This window comes from Oculina patagonica, chromosome 6, assembly GCF_052425735.1.
Source record: "Oculina patagonica isolate OP01 chromosome 6, crgOcupat, whole genome shotgun sequence".
In the NCBI taxonomy this organism is placed as follows: Eukaryota; Metazoa; Cnidaria; class Anthozoa; order Scleractinia; family Oculinidae; genus Oculina; species Oculina patagonica.
Window position 1 is genome coordinate 34,554,328 of NC_135763.1, and position 14,824 is coordinate 34,569,151.

General features: G+C 40.3%; 2 protein-coding genes across 2 annotated transcripts in view; both read left to right on the plus strand.

The window, feature by feature from the left end:
- The first annotated feature begins 911 nt into the window (after window positions 1-911).
- LOC144657004 (uncharacterized) lies at window positions 912-11,200 on the plus strand. Its single transcript, XM_078517276.1, has 2 exons — window positions 912-976; window positions 5,775-11,200. Exons 1-2 carry the CDS (start codon window positions 927-929, stop codon window positions 10,678-10,680), a joined length of 4,956 nt encoding a protein of 1,651 aa, XP_078373402.1. The 5' UTR covers window positions 912-926; the 3' UTR covers window positions 10,681-11,200.
- The window catches only part of LOC144657003 (uncharacterized), a 55,850-nt gene continuing 41,956 nt past the window's right edge, over window positions 931-14,824 (plus strand). Inside the window, exon 1 of the mRNA XM_078517274.1 lies at window positions 931-1,018. The gene's annotated coding sequence lies outside the window, so the exon portion shown is untranslated. The remainder of the gene's footprint in view (window positions 1,019-14,824) is intronic.

Here is a 14,824-nt window from a genome sequence, read left to right on the forward strand (position 1 = left end):
AAATTGGCACAACTGATTTTAACTTTCCTCAGCATATAGTTTCCAATGACACTGAACAAAACTTTTATAACAAAACGAGGCTTAACTTAAAACAGTTTGACATGTTCCTTCGTAACAAAGTATGGCTAGTTTGACGACTGTACCAAGATAATTATGTAGTAAACTGATGGCAACGTTGATTAATCACAACGGATAATATAGAAGGGTATTAAATTTCGCGATTTGATTTTTCGCGAGAACCTTTTTTCGCGGGTCGTTAATTTAAAGTACCTTATTATAGGAAATTAACGCTTGTATTAATTAAGGTATTTGAAATTAACGCGACTTAAATTAACGCGAATTGAAGGAAAAGTTACTTCCCAATAAAGAAAATTAACGCGAAGAGGGGGTAACATTTCAAAATGAAGGAAATTAACGCGCCGTTAACAACACTTGTAGGCGTACAATGTACGTGTTCGTGGTACTTTTCCCACTTCGAGCGTTCTCTGCAGTATCAGGGATAGCGGCAGATTTCCACCCTGATAAAATAATGCTTTTTCCTTGGAGTTAAGAAAGTCTGGACTGTAGCGAGAAATTGGGGCCAAAATAATTGAAATTAAGGTCATTGAAATTAACGCTCCACTTAATTAACGGTGCGGAAATTAACGTTAACAAAAATTAACGCGACTTAAATTAACGCGAATGTTTGAAATTCGCGTTAATTTCATGACGCGTTAATTTTCTATAACAAGGTAAGTCCCGAGAAAATAAGTAACAATAAGGTATGATTTTTACCAGTGCGTTTGTCACGAAAGCCTGGCGAAAGTCACGCGAGTCACGAAAGGTTCAGCTGCATAGAAGACTCTGAAGACTGGACACTAGCATATCAAAATACGCCGATGTCAGCGTTTTCATTTCCGCTGCATGCGACGAGAGTGAAAGTGAAAATGTCGGGACGTTCTCGCTGCTCGGAACACTTTGCTACTCTGCCAGCAATGTGAGACGAAATTACTTGGTCATAGAACATTTCCGTCTTAAAGTAAGTGCATAGATTTTCTTGATCAGGATTCTGTAAGCAATCGTACATTTATAACTCCCTTCATGATGAATGCAATTCATCACAATGCACAGTATGTGGTCCTTGGTCCGTGAGGTCCTTGGTCCGCGACTTTTTCGAATATGATTTAATATTTCCTCGATATCTAAACTTCGGTAAAAAATGAATGTTTCCAATGATTCTTTGACTATTCTTCTTTGGTATGTTAAATTTTCAGCTTTTTTACTGTCAGTTACGATGCGAAATTCACGCTTGTCAACAGACAGGTAAATTTGCCTTTCTTGAAATTTCAACTTTTCGCGGGTCCGTGAATTACATGGTCGCGTTTACTAAGCTAGTGCATAGATAAAACGCAACGGGATAACTTGTTTTTTTGGAGAACAGGTTAATAGATCAATAGATTTCAGAATCTGCGAAGAAATTTGCTGCAGAGTTACAAATTTTCGGTTTAGCGACTAACAAAAGTTATAAACAATTTTCGCATATGGGTCCTTGGTCCGTGACCTTTGACTGTGAATTAAAAATATGTTCTAAAACAACGATTATTCAGAAAAATATTAAGTACTGGGTGCACACATTGGTGCTACGGCATTTATTCTCGCTTCAAATGTTTCAAAATTAAATTGGAGAGTTATTAAGAGAGGAAATTAAGACGCGGGTTTCGTTGGAGACTTCGGTCTGAAAGAAATCTGAAGAATATACTGGTTGTTTTATACTCGCACCTAACAACGACTTCCAGCAAGACTGAAGCTTAAAAATGTCGAAAATAGAAAAGAATAACTTAAATATTGCTAAAACATTGCAACTTTTTTGAAAATTATTGCGATTTACAGTAATTTTCACTTTGTTTACGTGACTCGCGGATAAAGGACCACAACCGCGGACCAAGGGCCCGCGAACACAATCACCTTTTTTCGAATTACAAGAAAAATACTTCATAAGGAAAGTTGCCACTCTGGAATTAACTCGAGAATCATAAAAGCTATCTTCAGGGAAAATTTCAGCCGATAACGTTTCGATTCAGGTAAGATATTCAAGTTTATCACTTTTATTCGCGGACCAAGGACCACATACTGTATTCGATCAGAATGTGATCGAATGGTGTTCATTTTTACACTCATCTCTTTGTATGATCAGGAGAAAATAATGTTTTCTCTCGGTACGAAATAATTTCTTTTACAATCGTTATGCCAATTCGCTGTTTAAGCTGAGATTCATTCTTTAAAACGTTTTTGAAATTAATGATAAAAATTTTTCTTCTGTGTGTTAAAATGTCATGTTTGTACGTCAGCAGGCAGTAAGTTATCCACATGTACAGGCTGAAACTCTTGAATAACATTATACTGATTCTAAGCGATTGGTTCTTCCGCGATTAGCTTATATACGGAATACCGATTGTTATTTATTCTGTTTTTAGAACCAGGCGTGTCAGTAAGCTTTTATAGTGCTGTGGCGAATGAATGCGTGACTTATTTTATTCGTGACTTTGATGTTGCGCAACTGCCATATTGTTGTAACTGTATCCCAAAAATATGGGATCGGATGTCTGTTGAGTGGAAAAAGTCGTGTGTTAAAGACGTTTGCGGGTATAATTGTGTACAAAGACTACTGAAATTTTATACTTCACGTTTCAAAATGGTGTATTCATCGGCAATTATTACGAAGTTAATTGGAAGATTTTGTATATCTCATTGCCGGCTCGTGGCCTATAGTTCACTTCAGACACAAACAAACGTCATTCTGTAAAGGATGCTTTGTTCAGTCATATATTTATAGCCAGCGAACACAGACAGCTAGACATAGATGACAAAGATTTCCGCCTGTTTGTACCATCGACGTTCGCAGGCGATGGTGCAACGCCAACCACCTCTAGAATAACCGGCACGCATACATGCATGCACAGGCGATGACGCTTTACAATGTTGATCCCAGAAATTGCATTTTTTTATTTATTTTAATTTTTGATTTGCTTTAACTACAAAACGAACTTGCAATACATTATATACGTACAGTATAATATTATAAAATAAGCACATTTAATTATTATGAACTTCATTATTTGGCAACAGAAAGCCCAGGATTGATTTCCACACAAAGTCGATACTGAAGATTCTGTGCCATTTTTTCGTATTGAAATGACATCAAGTCAACACCGCTAACAGGAATCACTTACATGAATTTATGCAACTTATCAAACAAAACATTTTAGATCAGCTAAATCAGCAATTGGGTAGAAATTCTTTTAAAATTCTGGCTTCTCGTACAAATAGGAATACCGGATACCGTCGCTGTTTTATTTTTAATGGCTTGAGATAAATATTATCTAAAACAGAAAAAGGAAGATGGCGAGTCGCGAAGGAAAGGGGAAATAACATTAACCTAAACTTACATTATTATCGATAACAATGCACGCCAAAACAAACAAAGATCAGATAGCTCACCTTTGCGATCTAATCAAGATACTGCCATCGGTTGGCCGGCCTTTTTATACTGGAACGGTCTCAAAAGTTATGACACTAACCGGCCTTCACTCGTCAAATTCTTATCGCGTATGCCGATTTTGATGAATACACGTACAACGGTTAAAAAGTTCTGTAAGCGAGCTGACAATTATCCAGTACATCATTCTCTCCTGACCCCATACCTCCGTTCCACTGTAGAAATCAAACGCGTTTTGCATGATGTACGCTCTGAGTTGATTCATACTCATGACAATCAAAGATGGCGTACCGAAACTGAGTAAACAATCAAAGTGCATAGTTCCCAGTGCTACTCGGTTGGAGTAATCGTAACATTGCCCGTCCACGGGCGACAACATATAGGCGTCACCGCCTAAAAATTGTTCGACGTATCGGGGTTTCAAACTAACGGGGTTGGCTTTTTTTTGTTTTGTTTTGTTTGTTTTTTGTTTCAAAAATATTGATACAGTGCAGTATAGCAATAACTAATTCTTTCTAAATTCTTGTGTCTTGGCCATCTGGACTTGTGAACGAAAAGGTAAACACATAGTCTCCTTCGCAGACGCCCGGGGGGGGGGGGGTACTCCCATAAATTTCGAATAGGGGTGTGCCGCCAAGGTTCTTAAACCCTGACCCTATTTAAGGATAAAGAAAGCGAAAATTGATACCCTATTTAAGGCCCAAAACCGAAAAATGACACCCTATTCAAGGGGAGGAGAAGCATTCCGTGACGACCGAAATAACGGCTAACCGCGTACGGCAAGACACAAATCTTTATAAAATCGCTTTACTAATACCTGAACAGAAAATTCAGTTTTAAGATACCTTTTTTTCGTTTAGCTGGGCGTTTATTTTAGCTAATAAAATTTAGGTACCCTATCTAAGGATCACACCGGGAACACATTGTCAAAAGGAGCAAAAATGATACCCTATTTAAGGACTGAGAACTTCAAAAACCATACCCTATCGGGCGGCACATACCTATATAGGCCACATATGGGAGTACCCCCCCCCCCCCCCCTGGCGCAGAAGTTGTTTGCGACGAAATGCACTGCTTCTCTTCTGCGTGATATGCCCAAACGGCTGCGAAGAGTATGAAATAAATTTATAGGTTATAAAATTAGGTCAGGGGAAACTGCAAACTATTTAAGATAGCGGGGGGGGGGGGGGGGGTTAGAGATAACAGGGTTATTTTTGCAGTAAATGGCCGGAAAATGGGACCAAATCCAAGGAACATGATTAAAGATGGTGGGGATCTAGAAATAGCACGGACATACTCTGTAGCCTCTCTTTGCTCTCTGTTGACACAGCCGAAGCGCACAAGGCAGTACTGATTGGCCCTTTATCTGACCTATAAAAAAGCAAAAGAAGGACACTTATTTTAAAAGCTTTCCAGTAGATTGCTCGAAAAATTTAAATCTTGTTACTGATTACCACCAATTTATTTTGGATATATTCTGATAAAAAAGCTTTAGGTCAAAATGGTATCCCCATCCCCTGTCTGAAATCTATCTTCGGCAGTTTAAAGAGGTCTCGAATGCCCCCGATCATTATGACCTTTATGACAGATCCAACGATTAAAAATCACACTCACATAAGTCTTTTCACAGAGAATCCCTAGTTGATCTATTCTCGCAATGATTACAATGGGAATTTTCCTCCGGTAATTCTAGAATGGATCTGTCATCACGAGTAAAACAACGCCTGCCATTATTTTTTGTTACGTAGAAGAAACATTTGTCAAGAGAATTACAATAAATTCAAAGTGACATGAAAAAATTCAAAGTCAAAATGAATCATCATACGGAGTTCTATCTAATAGAAAATTTCACCAGGAGGCTTTCACTTTTAAATTCGTTTAAAATTAAATTCATCTGAGTCACAAATTTCCATCTTGATAACCAAACGCACTAAAACTTCTCAGAATAGCATATTATTTCGTTATTTTAAAGTGCTTCTATATCATCGTTCTAAGAAACTTGACCAGGCAATAAAAGACAATAGCAGTCATTTTGGTTTTCCATTTGATTGGTTACGTCTAAAAACCAATCACAGAGCGCATCGATGTAAATCAGAACAATTTCGAATTACTTTCGATACCTAATTGAAAATTGCTCTATCAACATCCCCATTCAGTGGAAAGGTCGGAGAGGAAAGAACCGGTACCAGTTTTTGTTTGTACTGAATCACCTACAAGAGAAACATACAAAAGGAATTTGTTTTGGTTGATTTCGAGTTTTCAGTTGTCCTGTTTATCATTTTCACATTTCATACTTTAGTTTTCAGCCTTGGCAAAGAAAGAGAATGGCGACGGCAAGTTGGGTGACAGAACTTGACAAAAAGGAACACAAAAACTGGGTGATGGTTGGATGTGCCTTGAACATAGCCAAAAATGGAATTACACAACTTATCCAACAGAAAATGGAGACTTGGTACCAGTACATAATTTCCAAACCGCCTCTCCAGTCACTTGCCCCGTGTACTTGCGCACTTGGCTCTCCAAAGTGTGCCACATGTGTCACGTGGGAGACAGAACTGAAACGTTACCACAAGTCCAGGCGGCCAGTGATTTGCTGGGACAACAGTGATAGGACACAATGGGGTTCTCCAGCTGGGGCATGGGAAATAGCTAAAGTCTTTATGCCAACTCTTGGAAGACGTAGAACACTTGTCGTTGACGCTGGCTCCACAGACATTGGTGGCCTGTTAAACTTATTAGAATGGTGTCCTTTTATCAACCCTGCAGTAAGGCGGACAGTTTTGAGTTCAGCTCGAGACGAGTGCAGGAATCACTGGGCGCATGCTCCAAAGCAAGAACTTCAAGATGCAGATGTCAATACCATATTTGGTCATCTGAATAATCTGCTGAATGACCCAGTCTTCAACGCTGACAACGCAGCCCAGAAATCATCCAAAGACTTGCAAGACTTAACAAATAATGGCCTGGTAAACGTCAAGGAATCCGAAGTTGAAGCTCTTCATTTGCTCCGTCAGTCACTGGTAGCAGACTTGACGAAGTGCCGAGATGATCTTTCTGATGTTCAAGATAGACTTCTAAGACTAGATGCGGAGACAGAGAAGGCTGTCCAGAAGATGGAAGAACAAAGTGATTTAAACAGAAAAGAGATTGCCAAGCAAGGCCAACAGCTGGAAACGAAGATAAGGGAAGTCGAAGCTAACCTTTCAGAGAAGATATCCACAGTTTTACGTATTACTGACGAATTCAATAAGCTGGTTAGTGAACGAGACGATCTTCAAGGAAAATTTGATCTGGTTAGCAACGATCTTGAAGATGTACGAAATTGTGTGTGGAGCATTGATCTGGAACTTGCTGCAACACAGTCTAAATTGGCCAACATGGAAATAAAAGTATCAAATTTACAAAAGGACATGATGGAAATCAAGGGAAGAAAGGAAACATTTCAAGTAAACGTCTCGCAGGGAGAAAGTGTCGAAGATAGCGACGTGCTCTCCACCGCACCAAGTAGGTTAGCAGCGTTTACTGGCCGTGAGGCAGCTCTGCAAAGGCTAGAACAAAATCTAGCCTCGGATCAGAGTTCTGAGAATTGTCCAGGAAAGTCCTGTTGTACTAAAGCTATTTGTGGCCTTGGAGGATGTGGTAAAACTTCTCTGGCTGTAGAATTCTCTTGGAGATGTATGACTCGCTTCCCAGGTGGCGTGTTTTGGATTAATGGAGAAAGCGATGAAAATATCAGTAAATCAGTTGTTGAGAACCTTGCCCTTCTGAATATTCCCGCCTCGACAAGTGAGAAAGTCGATGACACCCTAAATAGATTTTTCGCCTTGTTATCCAAAAAGAAACGTCCATGGGTTCTTGTAGTGGACAACGCAGATGAATTGGAAGATCAAACGTGTCCCACAGGGCTAAAGAAGATATGTAAAGGGCCTTGGCAAAGAAATGGGGACGCATTCAAGCATGGACACATACTGCTCACAACAAGGAGAAGTGTTAAAGACACGAAAACGTTCCTGAAGCTTTCAAGTGATGATTGTTTAAAGCTGCAATGTTTCAGTGAAGAGGAAGGCGCGTTATTCTTAATGCAAAGAACCGGTTTAAAAGGAGAATCCCTTGACCCAGATGCAATTCTGCTAGCAAAAGAACTGGGATCTTTGCCATTAGCTCTCGAGCAAGCAGCAGCTTACATATCTGCTCTTCCTATGCCTTGCAGCTTCAAAGCTTACCTGGAAGAATACCGAGCTGTTAAGCTCCGTCTCTTAGAGCAACAACCAGCTTCAGCACTAAGTGTAGAGGCTCAACACCGTCTGTCAGTGCACTCAACCTGGGAGATGAATTTCGAATTCGTATCACAAAAATCGCCCGCTGCCGCCACCATGATGTGTATTGCAGCCTTTTTAGAATCTGATAATATTCCTATTGCTGTCATCAATCCTGGCTTTCCTGAATTAGATCAAGAGAAGTTAAGAAAGAGTGCGCATAATGAGATTAATGTAGATGCCATCCTCAAGGTGCTGTCCAGTCATTCGCTTTTCTCAGTCGACCAAAAACGTAGAGTATTTGCTGTCCATAAACTTGTTCAAGAAGTCGTCAGAGAAAGCCTAGCTACAGCGCAGAGAGTAAAAATACTGGTGGCAGCCACTCGGGTTCTTCATTTTGCATTTAAAGCAAATATCGAACGAGACACTGTTTTTATTGGTCTCCTGCTAAGCTTTCGCACGTTAAAAACGCATATGGAGAAGGAGTCGAAATCATTAACAGAAGATTGTCTCTGTGCTCTTTACAACACTGAAATCCTGGAACTGTGCGACTTTGTTTTCAAATTCTTCAAGGACGATATTTTCCTTTTCAAGGTCTATACTGAGCTGGCGGCGTTCAGTTTAAGAGTCTTACCTGTGGTGTATAGCGATGCCGATGTGCCAGATAAACTCCTTTCGACAATGGTTCAAGTAAGTGCGTTTAAACTGTTTGGCATAACTTTTAAAACTGACAAATTCGAAGAAGCGAAGAAACTCTCTGACAGCGCTGTGAAGAAGCTGATTGAGTTAGAGAAGTCTGGTGTTAAAGTGAGTGTTGATATCAAATTTGACGTCCTCCATCATAGTGCTTCCTTTTATGGTTTGGAAAAGCAATGGGAGGAAAATTACAAAGCTTTACTAGAGCTTGAACAACTGCCAATAAGTGTGAATAGCTTTGTAAAACTGCAAAAAGAGATTGCTAGAGCAGAATCTGTCTTATTGCCTTGCAATCCTCAGTCTGTTTTGAGACGTTATCAGAATACTCTTAAGATTGCCAGGGTAAATTGCCCTTGTCACATTCTAGACCTTCTTAAAGAAATTATTGATTTACTTTGTAAAATGGACAAGGTACAGGAAGCTAAGCCGTATGCTGACGAATTGTGGGAAAATTGCAGGAAACTACCACCTACTTCTTTTGCTTACATAACTTGGGCGGTGACTGCCATGAGGGTAAAATGCCATTTCGATTCTCACGCCTCGGAGAATATACTGGTGGATATCCTGCAATGTAACTGGCCCGATATATACAGAATAGCGACCTCCTTACGTCAGCCTCAGGTAAATGTGGAATGTGATGGAGACAATACCATGATAATAGTATTTGGAGTTCTTTATAGTATCCTGGAATGCTTCTTTGAAGCTTACATTAGGAATGCTACAGGAAAACGCAGCTTTTCAACAAGCAAATTAAACTTCTACAGAACGATTGCAGAGATACAAGTGTGTATTTCAAAGAGTATTTTTGGTGAAATTCACCCAGACATGGTAAAGGCGTACGAGTGTCTAAAACGTGTACACGAGATTCTAGGAAACGAGAAGGAGGTCTCACGTCTCCAAAAACGAGTTGTTAAATGTCAACAGCTTAAGCCAGACCGTAACACACCCGTTCACCAAATCTTTCCATTTGATGAAAATTTAATTCGTACCAGGAAGTGCAAAGACTGTGCCAACGTTTTGTTCAGGATGGGAAACTTTTTAGGCGCACTGGAGCTCTACGATCAAGCTTTAAGCCTGTCGCCAAACGATGCCAAGTTACTAAGTAACAAAGCGGCAACCTGTGTGAAACTTTCAGAACAAAGCTCAGTGGAAGACAAGCAAACATTTCTTGAACAGGCTTTACAAGCCTCTCAGAATGCAATAACTGCAGATCGCACCTGGGTGAAGGGTTATTATTGGAAGGCTGTCTGTCTTGCTCATCTTGGCAAACGAGGTCCGTCACTAGCTGCAGCTGCTGTTGCTAAACATCTGTTTTCGTCGCAGTGCGCCAAAATCCCTGCAGTTGTGGATCGTTTTGGAAGCTTTGATGCCCACGTCGTAACAACAGTGCAAGAACTTTTTCAAACAGCAGAAAGAAAAGAAACTCAGAACCTAGTAATTGTGGTGAAAGCGGGAAGATACGAGCTACCGAGTCCCTTTGAAATTCCAAAGAATGCAGTGATGGTTGGTCTTGGCGAAGTTCAACTTTACTGCCCAAAAGGTGAGCCACTGCAGCTTGATGAAACCGTCTATACGGCAGAGAACATTTCAATGTACCCTACATTGGTAACCCTGAAAGAAAGAGCTAAAAGGTCCCTTAGTGATGGCCAAGTGGACGAGGCGCTGTCGCTGTACAGCCAGGCACTACTTTCATGTCCAAACGATCCTAAGATTCTCACAAGCAGAGCGTCAAGCTACTTAAAATCCGCCGAGCAAAATAAAGACACTCCGGTTGAGCACGAGAAGTTGTTAGAGCTTGCAGTGAATGATGCAGAAGCTGCCATCAAAGCTGACCCAACCTGGCTGCTTGGTTACTACACCAAGGCAGCAAGCTTGGCTGAGCTGGACAGAAAACAGCAAGCTATGACTGCTGCAGCAGTTTTTAAACACTTGAGCTCAGGTTGGGACGTCCCTGTAGTTGCTGAACGCTACGGAGGTCTGCAAGTCCACGTTGTTGAGAGTTCCGATGAGCTACGCAGTGTTCTTCCAAAGATCAAGAAGCTCGAGGGAGTGAATCAAGTTGTTCTAATAAAGGAAGGCGAGTACCGATGTGAAAGAAGTGTTGAACTCTCACAACAGATCGTCATCGTTGGTCATGGAAAAGTTACAATTTCATGCAAGAATGGAGCACCGTTTCGCTACACAGAAGTCTGTCATGTTGAAAATGTCGAAATAATTGCAGTCTCTGACAATGAGGACGATGAACAGCAGTAACAAGACTGATTCGAATGACACTCAATAAGAGGACGTCTAACATGTATCTCTAGCCACACCCTCAGGGTATGAACACACCAATGACATGTTAAGAGATGAGCCAATATATTGTTAAAAGGTGGGGGAGGGAGGGGAATTTTTCGGAGCAAGAATGTTTCTCTTTTTTTCGTGCAGTCTCAAGTTGTACAAGAGTTTTCTGGCTCTTTTCATATATTTTCTTTTTAGTATTTTGCTTTGCAAGAGTTTTCTTTGTTTTGATCATGTGCATGTTTTTTGGTAATTGTCTTACCCCAACCACACCACCTCCTCCCTTGAAAATATAATGGTCCATCCCTAAGAAACTTAATCCTTACAGTTTCTGGTTGAAATATCAATTCTCCTGAATAATGTATGTAACTTCTTTAATGTTAGTTCTGAGTATTTGGTAGTACATCAAGACAAATCTTCCTAGTGATAAATTTCTTTATTCTTATCACCTGTCTGTAAGAAAAAAAATTCTTGGGAATGACAGGGCTAATAAGAGCAGAAAATTAAGAGTATATATCTTAAGTTTTTTTCTTAATGCCTTGGTTTTTAACTCTTTTGTAAACCTTAGAGATATTATATAATAAAACAGCGCCAACAGATATCTTGCCTGAGCCTTGTGTTTTTTGGATTTTATTTTTTTATGCTGGGAGAGTCCTGGGTGCTAATAAATAAGCCAGAGACGGTTCATTTTGTGTCGGTCTTCGACTGGAAACGAGTCACATTTCTGACATTTCGCGCGGCGCCTTTTTTTCTCGCGGCCATTCTCGTCCCCATAGCCGTTTCTCTTTGCGGCCGGCTTAGCACGAGAAAACGAAGGGCTCTGGGGACATAGGATTTTTGAATTAATTCGAATTTTTTTATTGGCTGTTTGGAACAAAGAATTCCTTAACGGAAGTCGAAAACGTAACGACTCTCTCATACATTCTTTTCCTTGAAATGTCATGACTGCATACATGAAAACCGGAAGTCCTAGAATCTAGGACTGGAAATCCTGTGTCCCCAGGGCCCTTCGTTTCCTCGTGCCAAGGCCCAGCCGGCTAAGAGAAACGAAAGGGCTATGGGGACGACAATGTCTCGCGGCATGTTTCCATATTTGGTGGGGAGCTTGGACGCCAGCTATTAAATTAAAATAAGCTGAAGTCAGCGCTTTCGATTCTGCCGCCAACGATGAAAGCACAACTCTTTACTGTCTGATAAGTCTGGTGAAGTTCGCTGCTCTAAAAAGACTGTAAGATGTAAGTGTTTAACAATTCTATTTTAAAATGAAGTTGATAAGGAGCGCTAACTTGCTGAGCTTCATCTTCATCTAAGAATGGTTCTCTTGAATCCCTCGTATATTTGAATCCCTCGTGCATAATTTCATTCGCCGGAGTGTAGAATCGAAGATCTCTGATCAAATCTAGTGCATACAGGTATCTGTAACTCCTAAGCTTTCCAAATCTTATAATACCAACCGTGATTTACATGCTAAGACTCATTTCGTATACTTGAGATTGATTTTAGCTAAGGAATCGTTAAAAATACGCAGTGGCTATTAGCACGGCACCCGTACGCGGACTTCAGTTTGCTTTTCGCACGGGAGTCCACAATTTTGGTAGAATTTCTATGTTATAACTTTTTTTTGCCGATCCAAAATATTATATGTCTGTTGAGACGCAGTAAGCGATTCTATTGAGCGCGGTTGATTTGATTGAAAATAATTTGCCTAGTCTCTACGTACTACGAGAACGACTCATTTCGCGACACTTAAAATTTTCCGACTTGAACTCACGGAACGGGCACACAACCTTTCGTTCAAAGACGAACTTTAACAAAATTAAAATGTAGGAGAATATTTTCGACAAAAATTCTTGTAACTCTAAACAATGATATAAAATATACTGACTTCAATGAAATAAGTATTTACATCGAAATTTAGGGAGAGTTTACAGACTCCCGTACGAATTGCTCGCAATAGCAGAGAGATTAAGCTTGACGTTATACGACAAACGCGAGCTTGCCTTTCATTTTGCTACCCTTTTATCGAATTCTAAAATTAATCCCTCATAAAAAAAGGGAAAAAATTCCACATTCACAACAAATAAAAGACTACTCATTTCCGCGTACGAACGCCATGGCCAAACGGCATACGGCAAAAGTTGAATTTTTGCCGTTCGCGGGAAAAATAAACGTCATGCTTAACCTCTCTAGTTATTCGTGCGTCATCCGTAAGCTTTTAATACACCAAACTGCTCTTTATAATGTGGCGTATTCGGCGTTGTTTTATGAAAATCTAAATTATAGCAGATTATAGCAGACTATAACTATACAATACATGCTCAGAAGAATCGGCCGTACGCTTAAACAGCAAAATGTTGGCGCACGTCCCGTACGAATAGCGACTGCGAATAATTCGTACGGAGTCTTGACCTCCAGCCAAGTAAATAGACAATATTATTGTATAAAAGTTGTCAGAAACTCTTTTCTTTTCTTTAAACCAGACAGTCCGTGACGTGTGCGATGTAAAATTAGCATTTTCACTTTCATTTGCCGCTGCATCCATAATGAAGTGTGTTGCCATTAATTCGAAACTTTCTTTTGTTCCTGCTACTTTTGATGTTGCAGAAAGCACTTAAAGCGTTAGACGTCGAAACTCAACCTACTCAAGCGTCCAAATTTAACTTAACTTTGTTTGTTTCACCGCGACATGAACATTTGCTTGACTAGTGACACCGCGTGGACACAAAATTATTCCTGAAGGTCCTGCTGTGAACAAAAGCTTTTGTATCGGCGGTTATTATTATTATAGCCTGCAGGTAAAATAATACCTGTATAGCCTGCGTGGCCGACGTCCGAAGAGGAGGGAGAAGGAAAGTTCGAGCGCGAAGCTCAATCGTTTGGGATTGGAAAGGGCCCCCCCTTTTCCCGACCCCCACCCCCGCGAACCCAAATGATCGCGCTTCGCGCTCGAACTTCTCTTCTCCCTCCCCTTCAGACGCCGGCCACGCAGGCTATTATTATTAGGGCTCTGCATATTTTAGAGAATACTTTCAGTTTGTTTACTTTTGCTTTTTTGGCAATTTGAAGTGCTTGTCGGTTTTCTTAAATGGACAACAATTAGCAAGCGCTGAAAATCAATTCCATATATAATTACTGACAACCCTGATCAGAATTTGGCCATTGTGATGCCTTGATTTCAAGGCCTTTAATACTTTGAAATGCATTGTGAATTAAAACGGTTTAAATAATCCAAACTTTAACTGAGTCTTGCAATAGAAATAAACTCACCGCTTTGGTAGCCACAACGTTTATATTCAGAGTTGTTCATTGTGGCCTTAAGGCTTTATCTAAGACGTGCCTCTTCTGGTCGTTCTTTCTCAGATCCCAACCATTAAACCACACTTACATTTCATATGAACTGCTCCACTCAGTTGGCTTAGCCAATGTTTGATGTGGGACAGTATTAAATTTACACACACTTCAACCGTCAAATGTCAAAGGGTTCAAAAAATTACCGCCAACCATCAAAAATGGAAACATTTTATCGTCAACCGTCGATCTCTTCCATCAAAAGCTAGCATAGTCAAATTAAGCTTAATTTTCATTATTTTTGAGCTATAACAGGCAGAACTGACTTCCGACTGAAAGCACTTTCGGTGTCTAAAAACGTTAGTTACTCACTAATGTGACTTTTTATTAACCCTACGTCGATTGATTTGAAGCGATGTTACACTTGATGGTTGATCATATATCGTACACCTACAAAAGGACGACCTCATTATTGCCTAATGACGTCTAGCAGTAGGAGCAGTTACCGCTGCAAACTTCACGATGACCATTTATATTAGTGTAAAAGACGATTACTTGTCTTACTTTGTCTAGCCTGCGTAGCAGGCGTCAAAAGGGGAGGGAGGGGGAGTTGGGAAGGGAGAGAGAGGGAAAAAACGGAGGGCCAAGTGGGTTTCTCCCTTTCCCTCCCCTTTTTACGCCTGCCACGCAGGCTATACTTCGTCTAGCTTACGCCCATTAGACTCGCGCAAATTATTAGACAACTTGGTCCCAAGAAAACTTTTCTTTTTTTTCTTTCGCCGCTTTTCGGATTCGCGGTTCAAATTTGATAGACCCTTTGCATAACTGG

Excerpts from the sequence above, each read along its gene's own strand:
- LOC144657004 (XM_078517276.1), top strand. The coding sequence starts at position 927 with ATGTCGGGACGTTCTCGCTGCTCGGAACACTTTGCTACTCTGCCAGCA. Across the intron at positions 977-5,774 it reads TTTGCTACTCTGCCAGCAAT|TTTTCAGCCTTGGCAAAGAA; the intron begins GTGAGACGAAAT and ends TTCATACTTTAG.